The 26,937-nt window shown below is 42.6% G+C and overlaps 1 protein-coding gene across 1 annotated transcript in view; it reads right to left on the reverse strand.

Annotated features, from left to right (window-relative positions):
* Lrrc37a (leucine rich repeat containing 37A) overlaps positions 1-26,937 on the reverse strand; it is a 39,791-nt gene that overhangs the window by 8,107 nt on the left and 4,747 nt on the right. Inside the window, exons 3-11 of the mRNA XM_031354076.1 lie at positions 23,614-26,693; positions 22,153-22,224; positions 20,434-20,505; positions 18,076-18,147; positions 17,018-17,098; positions 8,085-8,156; positions 6,623-6,697; positions 3,290-3,408; positions 8-564 (exon numbers count right to left, since the gene is read on the reverse strand). Of these exons, the coding sequence (XP_031209936.1) occupies positions 8-564; positions 3,290-3,408; positions 6,623-6,697; positions 8,085-8,156; positions 17,018-17,098; positions 18,076-18,147; positions 20,434-20,505; positions 22,153-22,224; positions 23,614-26,693 (4,200 nt within the window). The remainder of the gene's footprint in view (positions 1-7; positions 565-3,289; positions 3,409-6,622; positions 6,698-8,084; positions 8,157-17,017; positions 17,099-18,075; positions 18,148-20,433; positions 20,506-22,152; positions 22,225-23,613; positions 26,694-26,937) is intronic.

Consider the following 26,937-nt stretch of genomic DNA (forward strand, 5'->3'; position numbering starts at 1 on the left):
CCTCAAGACTGCCTGCAAGACTGTCTTCCTCTGTCCAGGCAGGTTCCCATCTCTTTTCAAATATCTGTTGTTTAAATTTTGGATCTAAATGGCTTGACTGCTGCTCAAGCATGGCGGTTTTCTCTTTCTCTCTAATCTCATCAATTTCTGCATCTAAGAGATGTTCCAGAAGATAAAGCTTATTCATCTTATTTTTGTAAGCCAGCTTACTAGCCTTAGGTACTGATTTAAGAGTAAGGCTCTTTGTATCATTTTGGATGGATCCCAGTGAATTATTACCATTTTGTATATTAGAAAACAGGAGTTTAATGAATGGTAACAATGTCGATACCACATCTTCCAGATTCCCCTCTGAGAAATAAGGCAGTATGTAATTTAGGGCACTGATAACATCACTTTCGTCGTTAAAGTCAAGCTGCTCATTCATGAGGCCCAAAGAACCAAGATTGGTTTGGCCCTCGTAGCCCATTTCTGGTTCAATAGTGAGCTCGGCTCTGCTGCTCTCCTTCCGGGCCAGCAACACCTTCATGAATGCTCCTTCTGGGTTTCCTATAGATGCTTCAACTGTCAGAGAACAAGAGAGTGGTGTTGGTCAGAGGATACTGGCAGCCCCTTCCTCAGTCCACAACCATTCAATCCTATCAAATACAATAGGGGCCAGCGAAGCAAATACTGGATGGAATGACCATTAGTGGAGAGAAGAAGAAACCCACACTGTAAACCTGTGAAATGGGAATAACCAAAAGAGAGGGCAGGATGGGCCCAGCGTCCTTTTTGAACTTTCTGTTTGAAGAGCTGCTCTTGCTCCATCCTTGGACCATGGTCAGGGTTAGAATGCAGAGTCTCACTAAGTTGCCTGTATGGCTTTGAAACGGGCTCCTTTTGCCTCAGCCTCCTGAGTAGGTGGCATCACAGCCATGTGCTGCCACAATCAGCTTAGAAAGACACATTCAAAATCCTATGATACCAGGAATGGTGCCACAAACCTTTGATCCCAGCAAAAAAATTTCAGATCAGAGATAGGAGGATCTCTACGACTTCAAGGCCAGCCTAATCTACCTGGTGAGTCCTAGGCCAGCCAAACCTATATAGTGAGAATATGCCTCAAAAACCAAACACCAAACAAACAAATAATTAAAATCACCCGAGTGATCTATGAATAGAAAAACTTGAGTGTGTGCACAAATACAGAGCTGGCCAATCTAGGCTTGTTCTACTAGGGGAGTCAGGCAGGCACTCACTACTTATAAAATCAGGAGCTCTCAGATTCTAAATAAAAAGGCATCACAGTGTTAAAAAGAAGTGCTGGAGAGATGGCTCAGCAGTTAAGAGCACAGACTAGTATTCTGAAGATCTTGAGTTCAAATCCCAGTAACCACATGGTGACTCACAACCACCTGTAATGAGATCTGATGCTCTCTTCTGAGGTGTCTGAAGACAGTTACAGTGTACTCACATATAATAAATAAATAAATAAATATATTTTTTAAAAAAGTGCAACAGGAAACAAAACCATTCTCCATCTGCCCCATAAGTCAGGGGTACTTGAGACCTGATGTACATAAAGCCAGCTTCAGACTGCCATGTAAAATATTCACGTGATTACTGAAGCAAGGTATCTTCAAGCACAATGTACAGCTCACAGAGTGGGGACATTTGTTACTGTTCCCCACCCCGTTTCATCTCTTGCTCTTTTTGTGTGTGGAGCAGTTTTAATATGCATATCTTTTTTTTTTCCTTTTGGATTTTCAAAACAGGGTTTCCCTATGTTGCCCTGATTGTCCTGGAACTCACTCCATAGACCAGCCTGGCCTCAAACTCATAGAGATCCACCTGCCTCCCAAGTGCTGGGATTAAAAGGCGTGTGCCACCACCGCCTGACTAATATGTATATCCTTTTTAAAAGATTCATTTTATATGTATGAGTTTACTTGCGTTTATGTGTCTGTATCTACCCGGTCTGCAGAGGTCATAAACGGATATTAGATCCCCTGAAAGTGGAGTTATGGATGGTTGTGAGCTACCATGTAGGTTCTGGGTACTGAAAAGACTGGTCCGCTGAAAGATCAGCAAGTACTTTTAACCACTAAGTTATCTATCTTCATATATGTATACACACACACACACACACATTGCACATATAGTCACTATATATAGTGTATATGTATGTATATATAGTATAAGTATATATAGTATATATGCAGTGTATAGTATGTATATATAGTGTGTATATATAGTGTCTGTATGTAATAATGTGTATATATAAATACATACATAGGTATTATATATGTGTGTCTATATATACACATACTATATATAGTGTCTGTATGTGCATGATGTATGTATATAAAATATACATATACATATATGCATAGGTACTACATATGGAATGTCTATATATTCACTATATATATGTAATGTCTGTATGTGCATGATGTATATGGGCACATGTGTGTGATGGTGTGAGTGTGGAGGTCAGAGGGCAATTCTGCAGAGTTTATTCTTTCCTTCCACCTTTCTGTGGCTTCCAGTGATTGAGTCTCAGTCACCAGGTGTGTGTGGCAGGCATCTTGAGCCTCTGAGCCATCTCTCTGGATCATAGAACAGTCATGTTTTTAAATAATGAAGTAACATATGAGAGCCCAATTTCCACAAGGGAGAAATTCAGAAGTTCGGGGAGTTATTATTCTGGGTGAGTGGATGGAACCAAACAAGTCTATCACTAGTTTAAATTTTAGGAACATCACAGAAGGGAGGTAGTGGCAGAAAGATGAGAAGACCCAGAGGACCAGGAAGTCTGTCATGAGACTTTTATCTTCTATGTATGACAGGAAAGTTACATCCATGATACCTCAAATATGGTCACCTAGGTAAAATCTGAACCACCAACAGACACATTAAGGGGCAATTCCCATGGGTCACTCCCAGACAAGGAACTACAGGCAACTCCTGACTGCTGAGAAGGAGAGCTAGCCTCTCCCAGGGACGAGCTGCCTAATTGGTTACCAGAAACAAAGTGGTCAGCTATGAATCGTGCACACAAGCAACACTAAACGGACTCAGCGAATTATATGATATATTTATGTGTTTATATACCTGTATATGTAACAATAATAATCAAGAGAAAGGGTCAGTTTGAGAGGGAGTGAGGGGCATATGGGAGAGATTGGAAGGAGGGAAGAAGGCAGACGGGGGATTAATCTTAATTAAAATAAAAATAATTAAAACCATATTTACCAGTTAAAAATTATATGTCAAAATTAAATCATTTATCAGGCAAGAGACTCACGACAGAATGTGATGTTTGTCAGACATCTGGGATGACAATGCAGTTTGATTGTCTTGCAGATAACCTCAATATTAGCTTTATATTTGCAGAGGCAGCAGGCCATGTGGCTAGGTAAGATCCTATAAATGGAGTGACAGAGAACTGGGTTACTGAGGTGTAGACGAGGCAGCCCAAGGCCTCCACAAGGTTGCAGAGAGAGGAGTACTTGAGACATGAGGCGTGGGCAGCTGGATCTCGGAGACTCAATGGCAAATTACTGCTGATATTGAAAATAATCATGGAGGGTGACAGGGATGCTCAGCAGATGGGTAAGTGTCAGGGTGGGTGTGTACTCTTGTCAATAGAATCTTAAATTAGGCCTAAAACAAAGATGGCAGGGGCAGAACTAAGTGACATTAAGCAGCACTAGGTGACACTGATCTATAGGAGCATCTCTTCTGAGCTCAGAGGTCTCATCCAGGCTGGTCACACACACAGGAAGAAGGGCCCATGCAAGCCTCCAACCTGTGCACAATTTTCTCTATTCCTGTCATCAGAATATTAGAAATTATGTGAGGCCTAAAACAGCCTATTTAATCTCATACTTTATGGTTCAAAGGGCAACATGGATCATCACATCAGCCAAATCTGAATTATTTTTGTGCTTTGCAGCTCTTTGTTATAGCACTTGTGTAGCAGTTGCAAAGCCCTGGGTTTGATTTTAATAACACACACACAAACACACACACATACACACACACATACACACACTCACATCACATGTATGCGAACACGGACACACAGACACACAGACAGATAGGATTGGGGAGATAAAGACCACAGTGAAGCACAACATAATCATAAAAAGAATCCATGAATTGATAATGGCACTCAAAAGAAATAGCAGGGTACTTTTCCTATAGAATACCAGCTAATAAACGCGTTCGTTTCAACCACAGAGTGATACCTGCTTCAGACAAGGTTATCACGGATTCACAGTTAGAGGAGATGCATGGTAAGGTTGCGGTGGGGGCCATTAAGCACCTTTCCTTCTGGCCAAGAGGATGGTATCTCAGGTGTGGGGCACTAGAGACAACATTCCAGTTGGCAAGTCAATCGCCTGTTTAAGGGACCACATCTGAAAAGGGACCACTCTACAGGAAGGGAGATACAACTTAAGCCATGCTAATGAGACACTTTTAATTTTCCCTTTAATGAGACACTGTGGTTTTCCTCCCCAGCATTCTTGTCCGCTCTGCAGTGGTTGTGGACTCTCCATACCCTCCGAGTCTTGACTATAAAAGGTGTAATTTTTACCTTCCTTCTTTTCTGGCTCCTTCTTCTAGATGTTGACCATGGCCTGATGTGCTTTTCCTAGCTCTTTGGGGCTTTTTATTCTTTCCCCTAGTTCCCCGTGATGCTATATCTGCTTCCCCGTGGCTACAGAGCTACTTATAATGGTATGGCTTCCCCCTTCCTTCTATCAGATAGTTCTGGGTAGCTGCCAAGCCTGCAGCTTACTGTTTGTCTACTCTAATTCGCCTCAAGGTTCCTTTGAGTCATTCCTAAATATTTTTATTAGAGACTAAGAACCCCTAAAGGGACTTGTTTTAGTCAGGATTTCTATTCCTGCACAAACATCATGACCAAGAAGTAAGTTGGAGAGGAAAGGGTTTATTCAGCTTACACTTCCACATTGCTGTTCATCACCAAAGGAAGTCAGGACTGGAACTCAAGCAAAACAGGAAGCAGGAGCTGATGCAGAGGCCATGGAGGGATGTTACTTACTGGCTTGCTTCCCTTGGCTTGCTCAGCTTGCTTTCTTATAGAACCCAAGACTTGAAGCCCAGAGATGGCACCGTCCACAATGGACCCTTCCCCCTTGATCACCAACCAAGAAAATACCCCACAGCTGGATCTCATGGAGGCACTTCCCCAACTGAAGCTCCTTTCTCTGTGGTAACTCCAGTTGACACACAAACCAGCCAGTACAGGACCCTAGTTTCCCTGGTAAAATGTAGTGTCTGTCTCTAGTGGAGCTTCCCCAAATCCCACAACGTACCACATATAAAGCTAACCAGAAGAACATCAGTATACCACCTTTGGGTGGTCGGATGTGAATGAATAGGCCACCCGAAATCCTAGTTAGGAGGGTAGTATTGGATGTTTGACCTGACATATTCCCAAGGAAACAAAATAAAGCCAGATTGAAATGAAAATGTATAAAAAAACAACAACAAAAACAAACAAGCAAACAAAGCCAAACAAACAAACAAAAAATGTGTAAAACAAACAAAAACTTCAGTAAGATGCCAGATTGGAAGGTCACAAGTTCAATGCAACCTAGGCTACAGGAGGAGACCCTGCATGATAGACAAAAACAAAAACTCAACAAGAACACGGACATCTCATTCAACATGGGCCCTGCCTTAAAGGAAGCACAGCAAGAGTTTTTTGTCATGACTAGACACTCTAGAACACAGGCTACTAGAGAGTTGAGATGACAAGGGCACAGACACCACTTCAGATGAGCTAGCAGAAAGGCAGAACTCTTGTGTTCCAGACAGGCTAGAAAATGCCTGTGTAGCTGAAGATGACCTTGACTTGGAAGGACAGATATTCATCATTCCACCTGGTTTATATGGAAGCCAAGGCATCACGCATGCTAGGCAAACGCTACCCACTGAGCACACCCCCAACCCAGCTGAATGCCTTTTGAAGACATTGCTTACTCACACACTGTTGGTGAGAGATGCTAAAGATCATGCTCAGTGGGAGAAGACAGATCCAAAAGGCCACATACCATGGGATGTCATTTGCAAGATGTTCTAGGAAAGGAAAAACTATGGAGACTAGAAATAAGGTTTGTGGATCACAGGGGCTGGTGGTGGGAGGGGTGCAAGGTGCAGGAGGGGCCTTTTGGACAACTGGTCTATGTCAGTAATGTAATAGTGGTTAGGGAACTAACACCGAAAGCTCATCAACCTATGTGTTTGAATCTATTGCATGAAAATTCACCCCAGTAACTCAGACTGAAGAAATAAGGCAAACCTCAAAACATTTAAAATACAAGAAACTGTTAAGAAATCTAGGGCTGGCAAGATGACTCAGCAGATAAAAAGTCCCCTGCTACACCAATGAGTTTGATCCCTGGAACCCACAGCATAAGGAGAAAGCCAATTCCTAAAGCCATCCACTGACCTCCATGCTCACACTGTGGTATTCATGCCTACACACACACACACACACACACACACACACACACATGCACACTCTCTCTCTCTCTCACACACACACACACACATGCACACATTTTAAAACCAACGTGAAATTATTCTAAGAGATAAACCTTACAGACGTTCCAGCTCCAGTGTCATCATGAGGATGTTCTCAACCGTAATCAGTTGCACCTGTGTGGTCCCCAGGTCCCTGAAGGAGAAAGCCAGACTTCATGAGGAACCATTCCACCACATGCTTACTTAACCTTCAGCTTTCTGATAAAACTACCTGGCTCAAGAATTTACTGTCTTGTTGGAGAGATGGCTCGGAGGTTGAAAGCCTGTCCTGCCTCTATTGCTGGGAGTTCAGTTGCCAGTAGCTACACTGGACAGCTCACAGCCACCTGGGACTCCAACTCCAGAGCGTCTGCTGCCCTCTTCTGGCCTCTCCAGACACTTGCAAACATGTGGCATATACAGACACATATAATATACAGGTAAACACAAATAAAAATAAAATCTTGCTGTCCTAGAAGAGATTATTTCATGGAGCTCCTTCTGAAAAGAGAAGGAAGTTTGCTATTTCCATCCTCAAGCGAGTGAACTTGGCGAAGAATCGAACCTGTCTTTATTGCACTCTCTCACCTCTTGCTTTTACATTGGATTCTTCCTATTGTAACTACCATTCTATAGTTCTTAGTTTTCACTTAAATTTCAAATATTGAATGCCCATTTTTAAGCTCTGTGCATCTGCATACACTATTTATATTAAAGACACAGGAGAGCTGGGGTATTTTAATTTTTGAGACAGGGTTTCTCTGTGTAGACCAGGCTGGCCTTAAATTTACAGTAACTGCCTGTTTCTCCTTTCTGAGTGTTGGAACTAAAGGTGTGCACTATCATACAGAGCCTCCTTTTTTATTTTTATTTTTAAAAAAATGCTTATTGACTATTTATGTGTGTATATGAGCATTCAGGTGCCTGTTGAGGCCGGAAGACAACAGATGCCCTGGAGCAGATGGTACAAGCCACCTGATACGTGTGTGTGTGCGTAGGAGGTATCCACAGAGGCCAGAGGTGTCGGATTCCCTAGAGCTGGGGTTTCAGGAGGTTATGACAGGCCCAGTGTGGGTGCTGGAAATCAAACATGGCTCCTCTTTTTAAAAGTAGTATACACTGGGGTTTGGCCTTTAAGAACTTTGTTCTTTCAGAGGACTAGGGTCCATTCTCACATCCACAGGCTGGCTCTCAACTGTGTAACTCCAATTGTCCGGTGCCCTCTTCTAGCATCTATAGGCACTGCTTCCATCTTGTCAGACCCCTAATTTTTATTTCTTTCATTTTAATTTTAATTTTTAAAACAGTGTCTCTGTATAGTACTGGCTGGTTTGTAACTCACAAAGATCTCCCTGCCTCTGCCTTCTAAGTGCTGGGATTAAGAATGTGCACCACCTCTCCAGGCACTCCATCCTTTTCTCAATGATTTTTTTTCAACAATAGAGTTGAAACTAAAATTGCAATTTCTCTTTTAAGGCAAAACACCCTCTTGATGAAAATAAAAAAAGAGCAGAAATCATCCCAGCAACCCAGATACTTACAGATATTTTAATGCTGGCAATTTAAAAAAGAAAGGATCTTCGACAATTGTCAGAGGGTTGCGGTTGAGGATTCTGAAAAAGCAGTGGGATTCACATTATACACACTTCAACCTGCTTCACACCACTCCAAAAATTTACATTCATTCCTCAGTATGGAATATAAATATATGTGTCTACATATATACATATATTACATATAGTACTTTTTACTTATAAACCACCCTTAGAGTCTATGAACATTCTTCCTGTGAATAGAAAATAAAAGAGAAAAAAATAGAGAAAAAGAGAAAAAAGGCAGAATACAAAGAAGAGAAACTCTAAAGAGCTTCTAGGTCGGAAATCTAGCAGACAGCGACACTGGAAGTAAAGCTCTGGTTGTGTGGGGAAGGCTTTATTTTGTTTTGTTTGGGGATTTATTTATTTATTTATTTATTTATTTATTTATTTATTTAGTGTGAGTGTGTGTCCCTCCTCTCTGTATAGCCCTGACTGTCCTGGAGCTGGCTCTGTGGACCGGGGTGTTCTGGAACTCAGAGATCCTTCTGCCTCTGCCTCCTGAGTGCTGGGATAAAAGGGGTGCGCCACTATACCTGGCTAGAAAAGGCTATTTTTAATGTCTCTCCATAATTCAAGGTGCTTATCCATTTTTAGAAATATAAAACACTTATTCACTAAGTCAAGGAAAATAATAGGACAGTTTTCCCTACTTTGGAGGAAATAAGACAGCAAATAGTAGCCACAGCCAGGCCCTCCCACCACCCCAGCCGGGCTTTAGTCACAGCCGGGCCCCTGTCACAGTTGGGCTCTACCACAGTCTTGTGTTCTTGATCATCACAGACTGACAAACCTGTGCATGTGCCAGGAGCACAGAGATTGTGCTTTACTGCCACTGTCACCCCTCTGCCTGGAAGGGTACCTGAAGTGACCATGGAATTTAACAAGCGTTTATGGGATAAGCAAGCAACATCGTTTATACACCAATAAAATTAACAATTCTCTCTCCTGCTCTCTTGACAGAGGGTTTTGTTTAGTTGTCGAGGCTGACAAACAAAAACAAAATAAAATAGGAGAAATGAAGTGAAACAGAAAAAAAAAAAAAGTTCTAGGTTTAGTCTGTTCCCAAATCAGCATAGAACATATTAACAGTCACCTCAGCTCCATAGAACATATTAACAGTCACCTCAGCTCCATAGAACATATTAACAGTCACCTCAGCCCCCAAGCGTCTGTGATGCTCCATGTCTAACCTGACTCCAGGTGCTCTGTGATGCTCCATGTCTAACCTGATTCCAGGTGCTAGGGTGACCATTACCCCATTTTCTTTAAAAACATTTTTTTTTTTTTTTTTTAAAAAGCTAAGTGTATATGTATGTGTGTGTGGAGCAGGGGCAGGCGTACTGGTGAGGCGAGTATCTGAGGAGTCCACAAGAGGGAGTCAGAGCCTGTGGAACTTCGAGCTCCTGTCCTCTGCAAGAGCAAGATGTGCTCTTTACCACTGAGCAATCGCTTCAGCTACCGCCCCTGCTTTCCAGGTGAGGAAACCAAGGCACACAAGGTTTGTATAATTTGTCCTAGTTTGCTAAGGGCATATTAAAAAAAAAAAAAAAGGAATTTGAGGTTAGTTCTGATTCCAAAGCCTGTGTTTAACACATGGAGAAAGGGGATTTAAGAGAGCTACAATTAAATCTTCCTCTTTAGATTTAATTTAGAACAATTTTAAAATTTATTTATTATAATTATTGTGTTGGAGGTGGCGCACATGCCAGGCTGTGTGTGTGAGTGCCAGGGAGGTGTGGATGCCAGCAAACAATTTTGGGGGAGTTTGTTTTCTCCATACACTGAGTTCCAGGAGTCAAAAGCAGGTCTGGCTTGTGCAGCAAGAGCTTTTACCTGCAGAGCCAGCTCCACACCTAACTCATCTTTTCCTTTCATTTGCTTTCTGACAGTCATGGGGATTGAACCTAGGGCTTCGTGCACCTGTGGTACGTGTTCTCACGAAGCTACAGCTCACACAATATATTTTGATCATATTCTTTCTAGAAAACTTTTTTTTTGTTTTTTTTTTTTGTTGTTGTTGTTGTTTTTTTGTTTTGTTTTTTTTTGTTTTGTTTTTTTGAGACAGGGTTTTTCTGTATAGCCCTAGCTGTCCTGGAATTCACTCTGTAGACCAGGCTGGCCTCGAACTCAGAAATCTGCCTGCCTCTGCCTCTCAAGTGCTGGGATTAAAGGTGTGCACCACTACCGCCCGGTGAAAACTTTTGCAAACATAATTTCCTGGGCTGACCAGTTGGCAGAAATGGCAGTTAGCAGGTAGGGGACTTACTGTCAACCTGACAACTGTAGTTCAGTCCCTAAGCCCACTTGTCTTCCACATTTACACCATGGCACATGCAAAGTAATAAGTAAAGGTTGAAATACACATTTTAAGAGTGTATTAATAGTATAAAATAATGGGTGAAATAACTTTTTTTTTTTTTTAAAGGAAGCAAGTCTCATTAGTCTGGGCTAGCCTTAGCCTTGAACTCACTATACAGCTCAGGATGACCGTGTTGCTCTGATCTTCCTGACTTTACCTCCTGTGTGCTGGGATTACACACTGTCACAAGTGTTAACTTAGAACTTAGTAACTTAGAAGTTAACTGTTTAAACCTCATGTGCTCATTCGAGAATGCCACTGTAAGAACTGTAAGAGTTATGGTTTCCTCTTATTCCTTTTCCTCGATCATTTCCTGTGATTAACATTTAATTAGCCCATTGTCATTGAGACTTTAGAGATTAAAGCTATGACAACATGTTGATATCAATGAAAACAGTTGAGTAAGGACATTAGAGTTCATCCGGCATAAAACAATGAATTATTGAACTGTGGAAAGTTAACCAAAGGCTTGCCACACTCTGGAATCATTTATTCAAGAAAATCAACTCAATTTCTGTAAGAACAATAGGATTTATGTTGTTTTTAACTTCACCTAAATTATTCCTCACCTTAGCTCAGTGACAACCTTAAAAAACAAAAGAAAACAAACAAACAAACAACCACCCCACAGCCTTGCTGTGAGAGGGAGCAGAACGAGCTGTATGGAGCTCCTTCAAAGCCTCAATCAATCCTAGGGAATTGGTGGCCCCTAGTGAGACCAGACTTGTTTATATCTGACCTTACTGAGTATTCTCTAGTTCTAGAAACTTCACCCAGAAGGTGGCTTTAGAAAACAATTACAGGCAAGTGTTTTAACTGAGGCAGCGATATGAGCACAGTTGGGACAACGAAGATCTTACACAACAGCTTGACGGGAAAGCAGGGAGTACCATGTCCACAGGAACTGTGACATTTGGGATGAGTTAGGTGCTTGGGAAACTGAAGACCACAAGCCACATGCCTGAGTATCTGGAAGGCCATGCACATGTGTATATGTGAGCTTAGATAGAAAACAACCAAATATACCCAAGGAAGTTCACCTGGCTGACCTTGCAGTTCTGTACAGGTAGAAGGGGGAAACTAAGGCTGCCTCTAAAAGTACCCACACTAGAATCCCAAAGGCAGGCAGGGAAATGGCTTCCTTAGAGGAAGATGCCCAGACCCTGGTCCAACGTGCAAGAAGAATGTGAGAAAAGAAGCAATCCTTTCTTTTCCTCATCTACAAGTTCCATGAGCCTTCAAGCCCGCCTCCCAACTGGAAGCTCCTTGGTGCAGGATTCTGTGTTATACCAGTAGATTCTAAGAAATCAAAAATGGTGAGTCTGCTTCTGCACCATGGCTCTGAGAGTCACAGTGCTTAAACTAGCCACGAGGAAGACAGGCAGGAAGAACAGGCAAAAGTGGCTTGAGCCAGCAGGATCTGGGTTCAAACTCTGATTCTGTAACTTCCGAGTGAAGTCACCTTAGTAGGACAGCCTCAAATCTGAACTCTTTCAGTAGAAAAAACTAAGATTTCCCTCACCAAGCAGTCCAGGATTCAAAGGCATCTAGGAGGAGTATGGCCATTACAGGCAGCTCAACACTAGGGACTTTGAATGGACAATAAACCAGGTGCAGGAACCCTGGGGATGCCAGATAACTGTGCCCAGGAGTTCTACAGGTATGGATTTCTTAGAAGGAAATGCAGCTCTCTGCCCCACAGGCCCTATTACAAGTAGAAGCGAACTTCATAAGATACAAAGCCCAGAAAGCTGAGCCAATTGGTCCAGAAGACACCACTTCTAGGTGGCCCTGCCACTTGTTAATGACATGGACAGAGACAAGGTAGCCAAGGTCTCTCGATTTCAACTTCATCTGTTACAAGGCGCAGGTAAGAATGGTTTCATGGAAAGAGCAGTGAACATCAGCCACACACATCAGCATCTCCTACATGCCCATTTCTCACTTGTTTCAGTATTTCGAATAGTACCTGGAACATAGCAGACACCTTGTAGATGCAGGCACCAAAGAGTTGTTACAGGTAGAGGGAGAACCACTGGGGCGACAAGAGAAGGAGCCTTCTCACACCAGTGGGAAGAATCAGATGCAGTTGAGAAAGCAAAGGTGTCATGAATGTTGGATGTGACCTTCTCAAGACTGTTGAATGACTACAAATTAAACATCCCCCCTAACTCATCCCAAAGGACAGGCTCAAGATGCTCTTCTTTAATGTTTGTGCCTTTCTCGCTGTGAGAGGCAGCTGCCAGGATCCTGTCTGAACCAAAGTGTTGACCACCGGGTCCTAAAGACAGCAAACTTTTTTTTTTTTTTAAATATATTCAATTTTTTTTTAGATTTATTATTTTATGTGTATGAGTAGTTGCCTGCATGTATGTATGTGCACCACACGTATGCCTGATACCTGTGGAGGTCAGAAGACTGTATTGGGACCCCTGGAACTGGACATACAGATGGTTGTGAGGCACCATGTGGGTATTAGGAATCAAACTCAGGTCCTCTGCAAGAGCAACATGTGCTTTTAACAACTGAGCCATCTAGGAGCAAAATTTTGGACATGAATAGTTTCCTATAGGAAACCAATGCTAGGGGACCCAAAGGAAGCACTGGGGTATTTCTGGGTCTATCAGTCAATTTATGGCCATTTACTCCATGAATATTCTTAATAGTGGGCAGATGCCTCAGTAGGGATAAAACTTGCATTTTCCTTTCAGGGCTATGCTCTTGACATAACCATAGCCAAACTATCATGGGAATGTGCTCTGTCTGAATAATGTGTAGATCTTCTGCCAAGTGAAGTCTTCCAGGGAACTTATTAGTGGCAGCAATGAACTTTTAGCAGTTAGTAGCAAAAGAATTAAAACAAAACAAAACAAAACAAACAAACAAAAAAGCCAAGCCACCAGTCTGGAGTTGCTTAGGGCAATGAAGGAGAAGTACTTTAAAGTTGGAAGGAAGTGGGGATACATTTACCATTTAGATTATCAACTACTATTTTTTTTGTAACTTTTTTATACAAATGAGGAAAGATTCCTGCTATCAATCAAACAATGGTACGGAACTAATGAGCTTTTGGTGTGTTTTTGACCTGAATTTCAGACTCGAGAGCATGTGCCCCTAACATGCAGCAACAGTGTTTGACAGTTGGAGGCTGCATCCAAGTAGGCACCTGGAACCAGAGGTGATGATGGATCTTGAGGGGCCTGACCTTTAACTAATTTGGGACCCTTGTACAAACTTTTGCAATGGAGGGAAATAGAACTTCAACCTATAAACACTCCAGGAATCACGCACTAGGTGTCACAGAATTCCTCTTGGCAACTTGCCTTTGGAAAAGATGCAAGAAGCTTGTGTCCCACCAGAGTCCATGCCTGGAGAGGAATTTCCCTTAATTATCTGATTGGCTAATAAAGATGACAAATAGCCAATCATTGGGCAAAAATGAGGAGGCAGGTTTTCTGGGCAAGACAGGAAGAGATAGGGGAGGAGGAGGAGTTTATAGGGATGTTGGAGGACAGAGGGAGAGTTGTTGGAAGGAAGATGGAGCAGAAGCACATGGCCTGGAGAAACTGCAAGTAGGGATTTCATAGCCGGGGAAGAAAGTGGTATAGAGGCATATCTGACCAATATAGGCATGCAGTTTATAAATATGTAACTTGAGTTGCATTTTCCCTGCATGGGCTTATTGGGGGTAGAGATTTACCACAAGGCATGCCTACGGCCAGAACCTCTAAGGCCATGCAGGCTGCCAGAACCCCAGCCCACATCTCTGGTGGAAGACCTCTTCCACCTGGGCATCAGAAGTCCAGCCACCAACTTGGGTGAAGACCCTCTATTCAACTACAGGCCACCCTGGCCAGAAGACCAGAGAGGAAACAGAAACCAAGGAACAAAACCCCCATCCAACAAAGACAAACACAGAAATCAGCACCTCGATCTATAATCACCCTAAACTCAGATGCCTAGACACCAGTGTAAGAACACAACCACGGCAAAGGCAGTATGCCACCACCAGAACCCAGTTATCCTACTACAGCAAGCCCTGAATATTCCAACACAGCTGAAGCACAAGACAATGACCTTAAGCCAAACTTTATGAAAGTGTGGGAGGTCCTTAAATGAACAAATCCCTTAAAGAAATCAAGGAAAAGAAACAAAAATTGGAGGAAATGAATAATAACCCTTAAAGAAAGCCAAGAAAAAAAAAACCAGTTGAATAAAACAAAACTGTGCAAGACCTGAAAATGGAAATGGAAACAATAAAGAAAACACAAACTGAGCAAACGGAAGTGGAAAATCTAGGTAAGTGAACAGGAATTACAGATGCAAGCATCTCCAACAGAGTATAGGAGATGGAAGAGAGAATCTCAGGGTTCCTGCTCTCTCTTTTGGCAATATGCCTTTGGAAAGAATCAAGAAGCTTGTGTGCTACTGTGATGGCTTGCATATGCTTGGTCCAGAGAGTGACACTATTAGAAGGTGTGGCCCTGTTCCCGTAGGTGTGGCCTTTTTGGAGTAGGCATGGCATTGTGGGTGTGGGCTTTAAGAAGCTCATCCTAGCTGCCTGGAAGCCAGTATTCTCCTAGCAGCCTTCAGATCAAGATATAGAACTCTCAGCTCCTCCTGCACCATGCCTGCCTGGAAGCTGCCATGTGCCCACTTAGATGATAATGGACTGAACCTCTGAACCTGTAAGCCAGCCCCAATGAAGTGTTGACCTTATGAGAGTTGCCTTGGTCATGGTGTCTTGTTCACAGCAATAAAGCCCTAACTAAGACAGCTACTATGAGAAATATTTCTTGAAGAAAACTGTCTATTACAAAGAGTTGAGTGTTGGGCCCTGACAGAGGAGTCTAGCTCCCTCCTACACACTTAGTGGGTTGTGTCAAATGTTGTCAAGTTCTTTTTTTAATGAGTTCTCATTATCCTTAATAAGTCAGCCTTGAACTCTTGGAATCAAGATATCCTCCTGCCTCAGCATCTGAGTAGCTGGACCTCCTAGCACACACCGTGCCTGCATCACTGTGCCAATCTGCAATGGTAACTGGATTCTGAGAGGTAAAGTTCCATTCAGATCACATGATGTGAATATCAATGTCCAGTCCCAGTTAGTTCTGCTTTTCTCATCACCAGGAAGCAACCTCCCTTTCTGTGAAGATGGACAGAAAAACTAGAGATAACAAGCCAGTGCCTCCTGCTTGAGTCTTTCCTACCCCACGGCCCACACCTGCTCTACCTGAGAAACAGCAGCCCTGCTTCCTTTCCCCAAGTTAGGAGTCAGTGAATTATGCTGGAGAGAGGTGACTGTTACCAAGAAAGTCTACAGAGCAGGTCTTCCAGCTCTAGCACATCCCAACTCTTCCTCCAATGGGAGTCAACTGTGGACCACGGTTTCTGATCTGCCAGACGGGTACAGTCATCCAAAGTCAAGTTCAGAGGGAGACTTCGCTTTGAGTTTATAATGTCCTTCTGATCATGGACTAGCATATAAAAGATCGTTTGAGATGAGGTTTAACTCTGTAGTCCAGCCTGGGTTAGAACATGCAATGTCCCAGGCTAGCCTCAGACTCATGCCTCATTCTCTTGAGTGCAGGTTCTGGCACTATAGCATGTGGTACCATGCTTAACAAACAACATGGATTTTATTTTTTCTAAAATAAATTTCTCTACTCTAAAGGGGAAAAAAAATCCCTTTCTCTTGGGAAAGAAATATTCTTTTTTTAAATTTAAGACAGAGTTTCTCTGTGTAATAGTCCTGGCTGTCCTGGACTGGCTTTGCAGACCAGGCTGGCCTCAAACTTGCAGAGATCCACCTGCCTCTGCCTCCTGAGTGCTGGAATTAAAGGCATGTGCTACCATGCCCGGCAAGAAAGAAAGATTCTCCAAGCTGGAGCGATGCATTGTTCTTTATGAATATTTTCAACTACACAGTTCAATGCACACAACATCTTTCCCCATCCTGCAAAGGTGCCTCATACCCACAGATAATCCATAACCTCAGAGGCACAAACTTCCTGAAAAATAACATTCTTGATCATGGGGAGAGAAACCTTGGGGTAGAGGAATTCCCTCCTATCCATGTCTGAGAAACGACCTACACCTTTTACTCCCAGAGGACTCGGTGCTATTTTTTTTTTCCAGCTCTGTGTGGCAGCCATTCAAGCAGCTTGAAAGTGTGCATGGAAGAGGGAACTAGAGACATTCACAAGGATTTCCAAAAGAATTCACACATCCGAGCACAGCACTGAGGCCTCATGATAACACTTAGTCAGTACTGCTTGCCTGGTGTTGCTTGTGCCTGTGCTGAAGGTCAGGAAGAGGGAAGCAGAGCTTGTCCTGTAATTTACACAAGTCCCCTGGCCTCCTGTGCCTTAGTTTTTTTGTTGGAAAAGAATGGATGGACCTTAAGACAGACTTTCCACAGTTTCCACAGGGTTTACACCTAGTGAGTCAATACTGCATTCTTTCACACACACAAATGAGTATTTACATATACTTAGTTAACTTCCCCTTTACTTACAACTGCTGTAAAAACTGCATTCCATGCCATGATTGAAATGTTCCAAAGTTCAGTTCAGTGAGTAAATTACACCCAAGGTTGCTAAAATAATAACAACAATAAAAGGACATAAGTCAACGAAAAGATACTCTCTAGAACATTTATATTTGTGGGGATTCTAATTTATAGATAATTAAATATAAGCTCAATACCTTCTCACTTTGCTAAGGAGTTCTGAAGATAACACTTTTTTTATATTTACATATGTAATACATTAGCCACAGTAAATGCTCAAAATTTCTGTCCAAAGATCTTTACTTCTCTGAGAGGGTTTTTAGCACCATTGACATTTTGGGTGGGACTACTCTTTGTTGTATAAGTTTGTCCTGTCTACTGGAGGATGTTTACGAATGGCTATGGTGTCTGCTCATCAATGACAACAGCTTATCCACAATTGCCAAGGGGGCGGCGCTGTCTCAGTGAGTGAGAGCTGTCACGATTCACTACGACTTATCAGAATTCTCACATTATAACAGACTGAATGGATTTGGCATAGAATGTTCATGGCTTCCAACCAGCAATAAAGTTTTAGTTATTGTACTAATAATGCATTTCATCCTGATAATTTCATATACCTATCTCTATCTCATTAGACTGTGCTCTTATCTGCCCTACTAAGTTACCACCCCAGTCTGCTGGTCTTCTCCCGATACTGTCTGACTTTCCTGCTGCACACGCACACAGTGATTGCCCATATTCAAGGAAATGTGATGCTTTATCTTTATTCCATTTCCTCTCTTGTTCTCCATCTTTCTACACTCACTCCCCCCCCCTCCGCAACAGTGCATTTTCCATTTCCAGCATACACATAAAAATCTGGGAATGTAGCTTAGTGGGGAGGACACTTGAACAGCAAGTACAGGACCCTAGGTTTGTCCCCATCATCAAAACAAACAAACTTAAAAATGCAATATCTGTCTTTCTGGAGTCTAGCTTATTACTGAGTCCTACTAGTAAAGTTGGAAGATACCAAGGGGGGGTTAAAATTTAAATATAAAGGGATTATAATTGTAACTTACATATACTTCAAAAAAGGTAATGACTCAAATGTCCTTCTTTCAATGTAATGTATTTTATTGCAAGATAAATCCCTAGGAAACATAAGAGAAACATTGTTTTGCTTAGCTGTTAGATATCTAGTATGTATAGCTAATAGCACTAAGAGTTGGTAATAGAAAACACATTTTTTTGTTTTATCTAAATTGCAAACCTTTGGATTTGAATATTTTAAAGCCACTTACCCAGTCCATCCACCTCCCAAGAGTCTCATCCTTTAGGATATTCAAATATATAAAATAAAAACTATCGATCTTGATAGATTCTGGAGTTAGTCGTTTTGAGAGATTGTATGACTTTTTGTATGTGTCTTTCCATGTAGGCTAGGCTGCCCTCAAACTCCCAGTTTCCCTACCTCAGCCTCCTGAGTTCTGAAATTATTAGGTAATCACTAGGTAATTCCAGGTGCCCAGTCGGCTCGACTTCAGACTTGCTGATTCAGTAACTGTCACTGAGGAGTGATGCCAGAACCTAGCAAATGCTTCGGGGGATGCTGTGAGACGTGTCCAGCTCCTTGCTAGCGCTGCTGCAGTGTTGTGGTCATCATCATGGTACCCTGGCTTGGCATTCAAATCCCCAGAGGTCTGGCTGTACAGGTGCTCATGAGCATTCCTCTAACAAGGTTTTAACTTTTGTCTCCACTCTTGTGTTTAGTACCTAGCAAATTTTCCCCCCAACAGACCTGTCTGGGCCTGGTGAGATGTCTTAATGAATATGGACGCCTGTGGCCAAGACTAATGTCCTGAGTCTGGTCCCCTAGGCCCCCATGGTGAAAGGAGAGAACCAAATCCTGCAAGCTATCACCTGATCTCCACACCTGTCTCTGACAAGAATTCCCTCTCTCTCTGTCTCTCTTTCTCTCTCTCTCTGTCTCTCTCTCCTTCTCTCTCCTTTTCTCTCTTTCTCTGTCTCTCTTTCTCTCTCTCTTTCTCTCTTCCCCCTTCTCTCTTTCTCTCTCTGCCTCTCTCTTTCTCTCTCCCCTCTCTCTCTCTCTCTTTCCTTTCTCTCTCTCTGTTTCTCTCTTTCTCTCTCTCTTTTCTCTCTCTCTGTCTCTCTCTTTCTCTTTCTCTCTCTCTCTTACACACACACTAAGCAAAGATGTAATCACACACACACACACACACACACACACACCTTCAAATTAATGCAGGTGGTTCTTCTCTAATCTTAGGGTTATTTCCTTCTATCCTACTATGCTTTTTGTTTGTTTTTCTTTTTGTTGTTTTTTGTTCTCTCTTTTTTTTTGTTTTTTGTTTTTTTTTTGTTTTGGTAAAGGTTAGATTAGCAAACATTTTAGACCGTGCAGGCCACACACAGTTTATATTGCACATTCTTTATTGATTCTCTTTTTTCTTTTTTAGTCCTGCTGATGGTTTGGACATAAAGTAAACCCTCCACTCCCTCCAAGCCCCCTGAAAATAAGAAAGCATGTACTGGAGGCTTGATTCTCAGCTGGGGGTCTATTGATCATGAAGACACTAAGGTCATCCACGAATTAACCCACTGATGAGTCCCTTCCTGAATGTGCCAGCAGAAGGCGGTGCCTGACTGGAGGGAGCAGGGGCGTGGGGTCGTGGCTTATTGCTGGGCATTTCTTCCTTTACTCTTTCTGAGGCTTTGTTCTACCACAGCCTTCCAGCATCAAGTTCTGCCTCACCACAGGCCAGAAACAATGGAGCCAGCTGTCAGGAACCGAAGACCTCTGAGATGAAGAGCCAAAATGAATCTTGCCTCCTCAAGTTGTTCTTATCAGGCACCTTGCCACATCAACTTGCACAAGTCCTGTAAGAGTGTCCCAGCACCCCCAACTCATGGGCTACAGTAAATGAGAATGTGGACCAGGCTTGATCGAGGTATGGCAAGATCTAAACAGAAGCACATGCCTTAGAAAACAAGGGTCACGTGAGTTTCAGTCATGGCTCAGATCTTACAAACAATTTCCTTCGTAAATGGAGTTCTTCTGTTTGAAGCTTGTTTATACGATTTAGAAATTTTAAAATGCATAGAAGGCATTTTAATGTTAGAGATAGGCTGGCACTCGCACAGACCGACATAACTGCAGATTTTCTTTTAGCATGTTTTTAGAGCCAGGCTCTTGCCAAGCAGCCCTGGAACAGCAATGAAAGCCACTACGTAGACCATGCAGACCTCCAACTTGCAGCAATCCTACTGTTTTCCACATACTCAGTGCTGGGATTATAGGCAAGCACTGCCAAACCTAGTCAATAATTGCACAATTTTATTGCTCGAAGAGATGTTAGTATCTAATCCATCCACAGATAACACATTAACTTACAAATAAATATGCTCAATTAACTTACAAAACCCGGAGGGATAGCAGGCCTTCGAATGAATCCTTATGTAATTCAGTCAGGTGATTTTCACTGAGAATTCTGGAAAATTAAAAGGTTACCTGGATCAAAATTCATCAAACAGGCGGAGAACATTGATGGTGAAATGGGATGAAGAGATACACACTGTCATGTGCTATTGCCTAGTGTGTAAGTTGACACTACTTATTTTTAGGGCAAATATAATTTCATACCTACAATGGTCTCCATCCTAAAGATTCTAGTTCTGGATATCTGGTCTATAGAAACATTTTTCCAAGGTATACAGGTCATTTATTACAGCCAGACATGTAATAGAAAAACCACATAGTCTCTAAATAACAGTAGGATAATATTAAATTCTCATGGCTATGTACACACTATGAAATATTATGCAGGACTGGGAAGAAATGGAATAATTATGCATTAAAAAGTAGCTTTCAGTGTCATGCAGTGAAAACATCAAGTTGCAGGATGTTATCATTTATGTAAAAATGAAAAAGGAATTTGTGACACATCTCTTTTTCTATATGCAAATATGCCTGGAAGGATATACACCAAAATCACAGCAGCGGTTACCTATTCTAGTTCATTTTCAGCTTGACAGAAACTAGGGTCATCTGTGAAGAGGAGATCTCAACTGAGAAGACGTCTCCACTGTGGGCAAGTTGGGCATTTTCTTTATAAATTACGGATGCGCGAGGGGCCAGCTCACTATGGGTGATGCTATCCTGCGGCAGGGAGCCTGGGATAAACAAGAAAACAAACTTCTTAAGCCAGGAGGAGGGAGCCAGTAAGCAGTGGTCCTCCGGAGCTTCTGCTGCGGTTCCTGACTCAGGCAGGCTCTTTTCTTAAAGCTCTCAGTACTCCTTGCTGATGGAGTAAACTCTTTCCTCTCCTGGTAGCTTTGGTTCATGGTCTTTATCACAGTAAAACGAAACTAACACATCACCCCAGCGGTGAAAGCTTAGAGCACAAAGGAGATTTCTCTCTATCTGATATTTAATTTATAACCGTTAAGAATGTACTCGTACGTCAGGTCTGGTGGCGCACACCTTTAAACCAGCACCCAAGAACAGAGGCAGGCAGATCTGAGTTTCAGGCCCACCTGGTCTGCTTAAGCGAGATTCAGGACAGCCAAGGTGACACAGAGAGACATTGTCTCAAAACCCAAAAAAACAGCCAAAAATGTCATCGATGACTTCTGCATGAGAGACAAGTTTAAATCGTCGGTGCTTTCAGAGAGAGTCTGTGAAATTTAATCTAAAAAGTTGGGCAGCAGAATGAGCTCAAGGGAAAGGGGAGCTTGCTGGTGAATCCGAAACTTGAACTCAATCTCCTGGGCCCACACCATAGAAGGAGAAAAACAAGTTCTGACCTCCACATGCATGCTCTGGCTCCGGGTGCTCATACGAATGCATGCGAGATAAAATGGAAAACAATGTTTTGGCTGACTTGATGGTGTTTGAACCTATGGCTTCATGCATGCAAAACAACTGTTCTCCCCCCTATAACATTTAGTCACCACAAAATTTACCAGAGAAATTCAGTCAATATAGCTCGCTTTGGGTTGTGAAGAGGAAATACCTTGTAGCATGGGTATTTGCCTCAAAACCCGGACCAAGAAGGAACTTACAGTGCAGTGAGTGTGTTTGTTTGTTTTTGTTTGTTTGTCTGTTTTATATTCATATTGGCAGAAAACATACTCACAGTTTCTCAGCCCAACGGTATGCTTTCCACACATTTTTGTCAATGTAGGAAATAACATTTCCTTGGAAATTTCTGTGAAGAAACAATTTATATACTTGAATGAACAGAAAAATAATCAGCACAATCGGTAGAAATCATCACACTCTCACAGATGTGCTCAACGAAGAACAAACGACACCGCTGACTTTCTAATTCTCAGTTTCCAGGGGAGCACAGTTAAGAGTACAGGGCTACTGGTGCAAGCAGTGAGGCATTTCCTCCAAAGCTGAACTTCTAACCTGTGGGTTCACATTACACTCCTCTCTGTGTTGTAGACTCTAGAGCCCAGCCAGTCACTAAATCCTGCCTTCTCTTTCTTATGGGCTGTCGTGGTGGAGGGCCTGGAGGCCATTATATTTATGTTTTTTTTTTTTTTAAATGGTCCAAGATATGAGAATATGCCCATGATCCTAGCACTTGAAGGGCCCAGACAGGAGAATCAGAAACTCTAGGCTAGATTATACTATTGTTCTGTCTTTATTTTAATTTTTAAATTCTCCTGTCTTCATTTTTTTTCTTTCCTGAAAACTTCTGATGGCTTTCCATGTCTCCCTGTGTCACTTTCTCAATCTTATAGTTGATATTCCAGATCTCACACAATGTCTCTGCTTTTAATCTGACTTGTCTAAATCTCTATCTTTCTTATATCAAGCCTTTGCCTAGGTTGTACTCTCTGACTTTACTGTTCAATAATTACAGGCATCCTTTGGGCCACAGGTTAAGGTTTACTGGTCCCTTGCCCCCTCTGTATCATTTTCACGTTCTAGATACAATACACATAATATGTGACTCTCACAGTTCTTAGCTTCAAGTTGTGCACAAAAGATTATATATCCTAGGACAAAGATAAGTTTCTGAACATAATAGAGATTGCAAGTAGTAACAGCTAACACTCACGGAAGCTAAGAACGAAGATTCAGTACTCCACACAGTCAACTAAGCCTCACAACAGCTATGGAAGAGTAGCTGACAGACCCCTCCCTCCCCCTGCCATTTTACAGGTGAGGAAGTTCATTCCCAGCTAAGCATTCTTCCTAGAGTTGCAGAGCTTCCACATGAAAGACCTGGGGTCCAACTGCAGGAGTCCAGCTCTGAAATCTATCCCCACCTCTCTGTTGCATCCTCACTAATGAGATGAGTTATAAGGAGGCTGGAGTGAAAAAAAAAAAAAAAAGGAAGAGCCAATGTTGAGCTCATTATAATTACATAATGGGGCTAAATAAAAATGAATATGGAAAAAGAAGCCACCACAAAAGACTGGAGGAGGGGACTGTAGTAAGAAAATGACTTCACAAGCAAAGGTAAGAGCAGAAAATCAGCCAGTGTTGGTTGGGGTGACAAGGAAGGTCCAGGAAGGCTTTGAGGAAAAGGTCTCCATGTCAAGTATAATGCAAAACAGAAATAAGAAAAGGTGATTCTTACAAAACAGTTAGGATGCCCTTGTGGGTGTTGGGCCTTGGCACAGGCACCTGGTGGAGTCTCCGCATTGGGCTGAGATGGTTACACAATAGTGTGTGATTTTCACACAAGCAGAGGTCACATATGTTGGTGCTCGTGAAGACATTTGGTTTCATTTGAAAAATTAAATCTTTTTCTGTATTAACATTTCCGGCATATGTAGTTATGTTAGGTTCAAGATCCACAGGTTGAAGTGTGATGCCATTTGGGATTTGCTGAGCTGTGGTCTCAACCATAGGTGCAAACAGGCTTACTAGTGTAACAGACTGTGGTGCTGTGGAAGATTGTTGGCTTGCGGGTGAAGACCAGGTTGTGACTTCAGTCAGCTTTGGCTGCTGAGTCTGAACCTGGCTTGATGGTGAAAGTATCATCTCATAGTGTATTGAAGGAGGGGACATAGTTGTTGGGACAGTAGAATGTGCAGTCTCTGGATGAGTAGTTGTTAGGGCTACGGAATGTACAGTCTCTGGAGGAGTGGTAGCTGGGACTTCAGATTGTGCAGCGTCTGAGCTTAGATGCTGAGATTGACCTTGAATCACTAGAACTGTCACTTTGGGATGCTCTGGAGACTGAGCTGCAGTCTCAGATGACTCCGTAGATTGAACTGGTGCAGGATGTTTAATCATTGTAGCATGTGGTGGAGCTATGGAAAATTCTGGGTATGAGGGCTGAATTGTGACTTGAGTTGGGTCTCCATGCAGAGCCTGAGCCTGGTCTTCAGGTAGAAGGGTCATCTCATGGTGCTTTGGAGGGAGGTCTGTAATATTGTATGTGGTTGCCAGAAATTCATTCTCTACACTGAACATTGTAGCTATACCATGCTCTGATTTTGTATGTCGATCTGTGACTTTAGGAGAAACCAGATACTGAGTTTGATCTTGAGTTGGTGTTATTTCATAAAACACTGGAGCTTTTGCTGTAACCTCCTCATGTTCAGGGTCAGGAAGGATCTCCTGTATATGTGGAGAAGTCTCAACATTTAGATTGGGGCTTGGAATTACTGTAAATTCCATATCCAAAGGTTGAACTATAACTTCAGTTAGATTTGGATGTTGAATATAAACACGTTCTGAAAGTGTCTGATGGTACTGTGAAGGAGAAACTGTACTTTTGTGTGGGGTTGTAGGCTCTGAACTTATCGTGAGTTCCGGGTACAAAGCCTGAAATGAGGCAGCAGACACTGCTGGATACTCAGTTTTATCCTGATTTGGTGTTGGAACTGTCACTTCTGGGTACCCTGGTTCTTGAGTGACCACCTCTTTAGCTGAATCTGAGGGCTGAGGTTTTGTCTCTGGTTCAGTTCGAGAAAGTTCTACCTTAGGAGTAGGTTGTGAAGACATGTTAAGTTCCAGATCCAAAGGTTGAAATGTAGCTTCACTTGGGGGTAGATACTGAGAGTGGACCTGTTCTGAAAGTGTCACCTGAGGGTACTTTGGAGGAAAAATTGTAGTCTCCTTCAAAGTTATTAAATTGTCAGCTTCTCTGGCGGGCTCTGGATCCAGGTCCAAAGGCTGAAGTGTGATGTTGGGTAAGGTTGGATTCTCAAATGCATCTTGACTAGGTTTTGCAAGTGTCACTTCCTGATAGGCCAAAGCTTGAGCTACAGCTCCGTTTGGTGGATCTATAGGCTGAGTTGTGCTTTCCTGTGTAGTTTGAGAAAGTGCTTTCTCAGTATCCGACTGTGAAGTTGTGTTAAGTCCCAGATTTAAAGACTGAACTGTGACTTCAGCTGGTTTTGGATGCTGAAAGAGAACCTGCTCTGGAAATGTCATCTGAGAATACTTTGGAGAAGGAACAGTAGTCATCACCAGGATTGTAGAATGTTCAGTCTCTCTAGTGGAGTCTGAAGCTATGGGGAGGTCCAGGTCCACAGGCTGAAGGGTGGTTAAGTGCTCATCTCCATCCTGACCTGCTGTTGGAACTGTCTTCTCCTGATATAAAGGGGCTGGAGCTACAACCTCTCTAGGTGGTCCTGTAATCTGAGTTGTGGTCTCTGGCCTAGTTTGAAGAAGTTCCTCAGGAGTAGATTGTGGACTTATGGTAAGTCCCAGATCCAAAGGCTGAACTATGACTTCAGTTACATAGGGAATGTGATCCTGAAGGTGCTCTGGAGGAGGAACTATAATATTCATTGTGGCTGTAGGCTGTTGAGTCTCTCTTGTAGGCTCTGAACTTATGGTGGGTGTCATGTCCAAAGGCTGAAATGAGACACTGGGTGAAGCTGGATACTCACTTTGAGCCCAACTTGGTGTTGAAACTGTCGCCTCTTGATATATCGGAGCTACAACCTCTCTATGTAGTCCTGTAATCTGAGTTGTGGTCTCTGGCCTAGTTTGAATAAGTTCCTCAGGAGTAGATTGTGGACTTATGGTAAGTCCCAGATCCAAAGGTTGAACTATGACTTCAGTTGTAGGCTGCTGAGTCTCTCTTGTAGTGAGTTCTAGGTCCAAAGGCTGAAATGAGGCAATAGGAAGTGTTGGATACTCAGCTTGATACTGACCTGGTGTTGGAACTGTCACCTCTTGATATAATGGAGCTACAACTTCTTTAGGTGGTTCTGTAGTTTGAGTTGTGGTCTCTGACATAGTCTGAGGAAGTTCCTCAGGAGTAGATTGTGGACTTATGCTAAGTCCCAGATCCAAAGGTTGAACTATGACTTCAGTTGTAGGCTGCTGAGTCTCTGAACTTATGGTGGGTGTCATGTCCAAAGGCTGAAATGAGACACTGGGTGGAATTGGATATTCAACTGGATCCTGACCTGCTGTTGGAACTGTCATCTTTTGATATAGAGGGGCTGGAGCTACAACCTCTCTAGGTAGTCCTGTAATCTGAGTTGTGGTCTCTGGCCTAGTTTGAGGAAGTTCCTCAGGAGTAGATTGTGGACTTATGGTAAGTCCCAGATCCAAAGGTTGAACTATGACTTTAGTTGTAGGCTGCTGAGTCTCTGGTGTTGAAACTGTCACCTCTTGATATATTGGAGCTACAACCTCTCTAGGTAGACCTGCAATCTGAGTTGTGGTCTCTGGCCTAGTTTGAGGAAGTTCCTCAGGAGGAGATTGTGGACTTATGGTAAGTCCCAGATCCAAAGGCTGAACTATGACTTCAGTTACATAGGGAATGTGATCCTGAAGGTGCTCTGGAGGAGGAACTATAATATTCATTGTGGCTGTAGGCTGTTGAGTCTCTCTTGTAGGCTCTGAACTTATAGTGGGTGTCATGCCCAAAGGCTGAAATGAGACACTGGGTGGAATTGGATATTCAACTGGATCCTGACCTGCTGTTGGAACT

Source organism: Mastomys coucha, unplaced genomic scaffold, assembly GCF_008632895.1.
Source record: "Mastomys coucha isolate ucsf_1 unplaced genomic scaffold, UCSF_Mcou_1 pScaffold5, whole genome shotgun sequence".
NCBI classification, from domain to species: domain Eukaryota; kingdom Metazoa; phylum Chordata; class Mammalia; order Rodentia; family Muridae; genus Mastomys; species Mastomys coucha.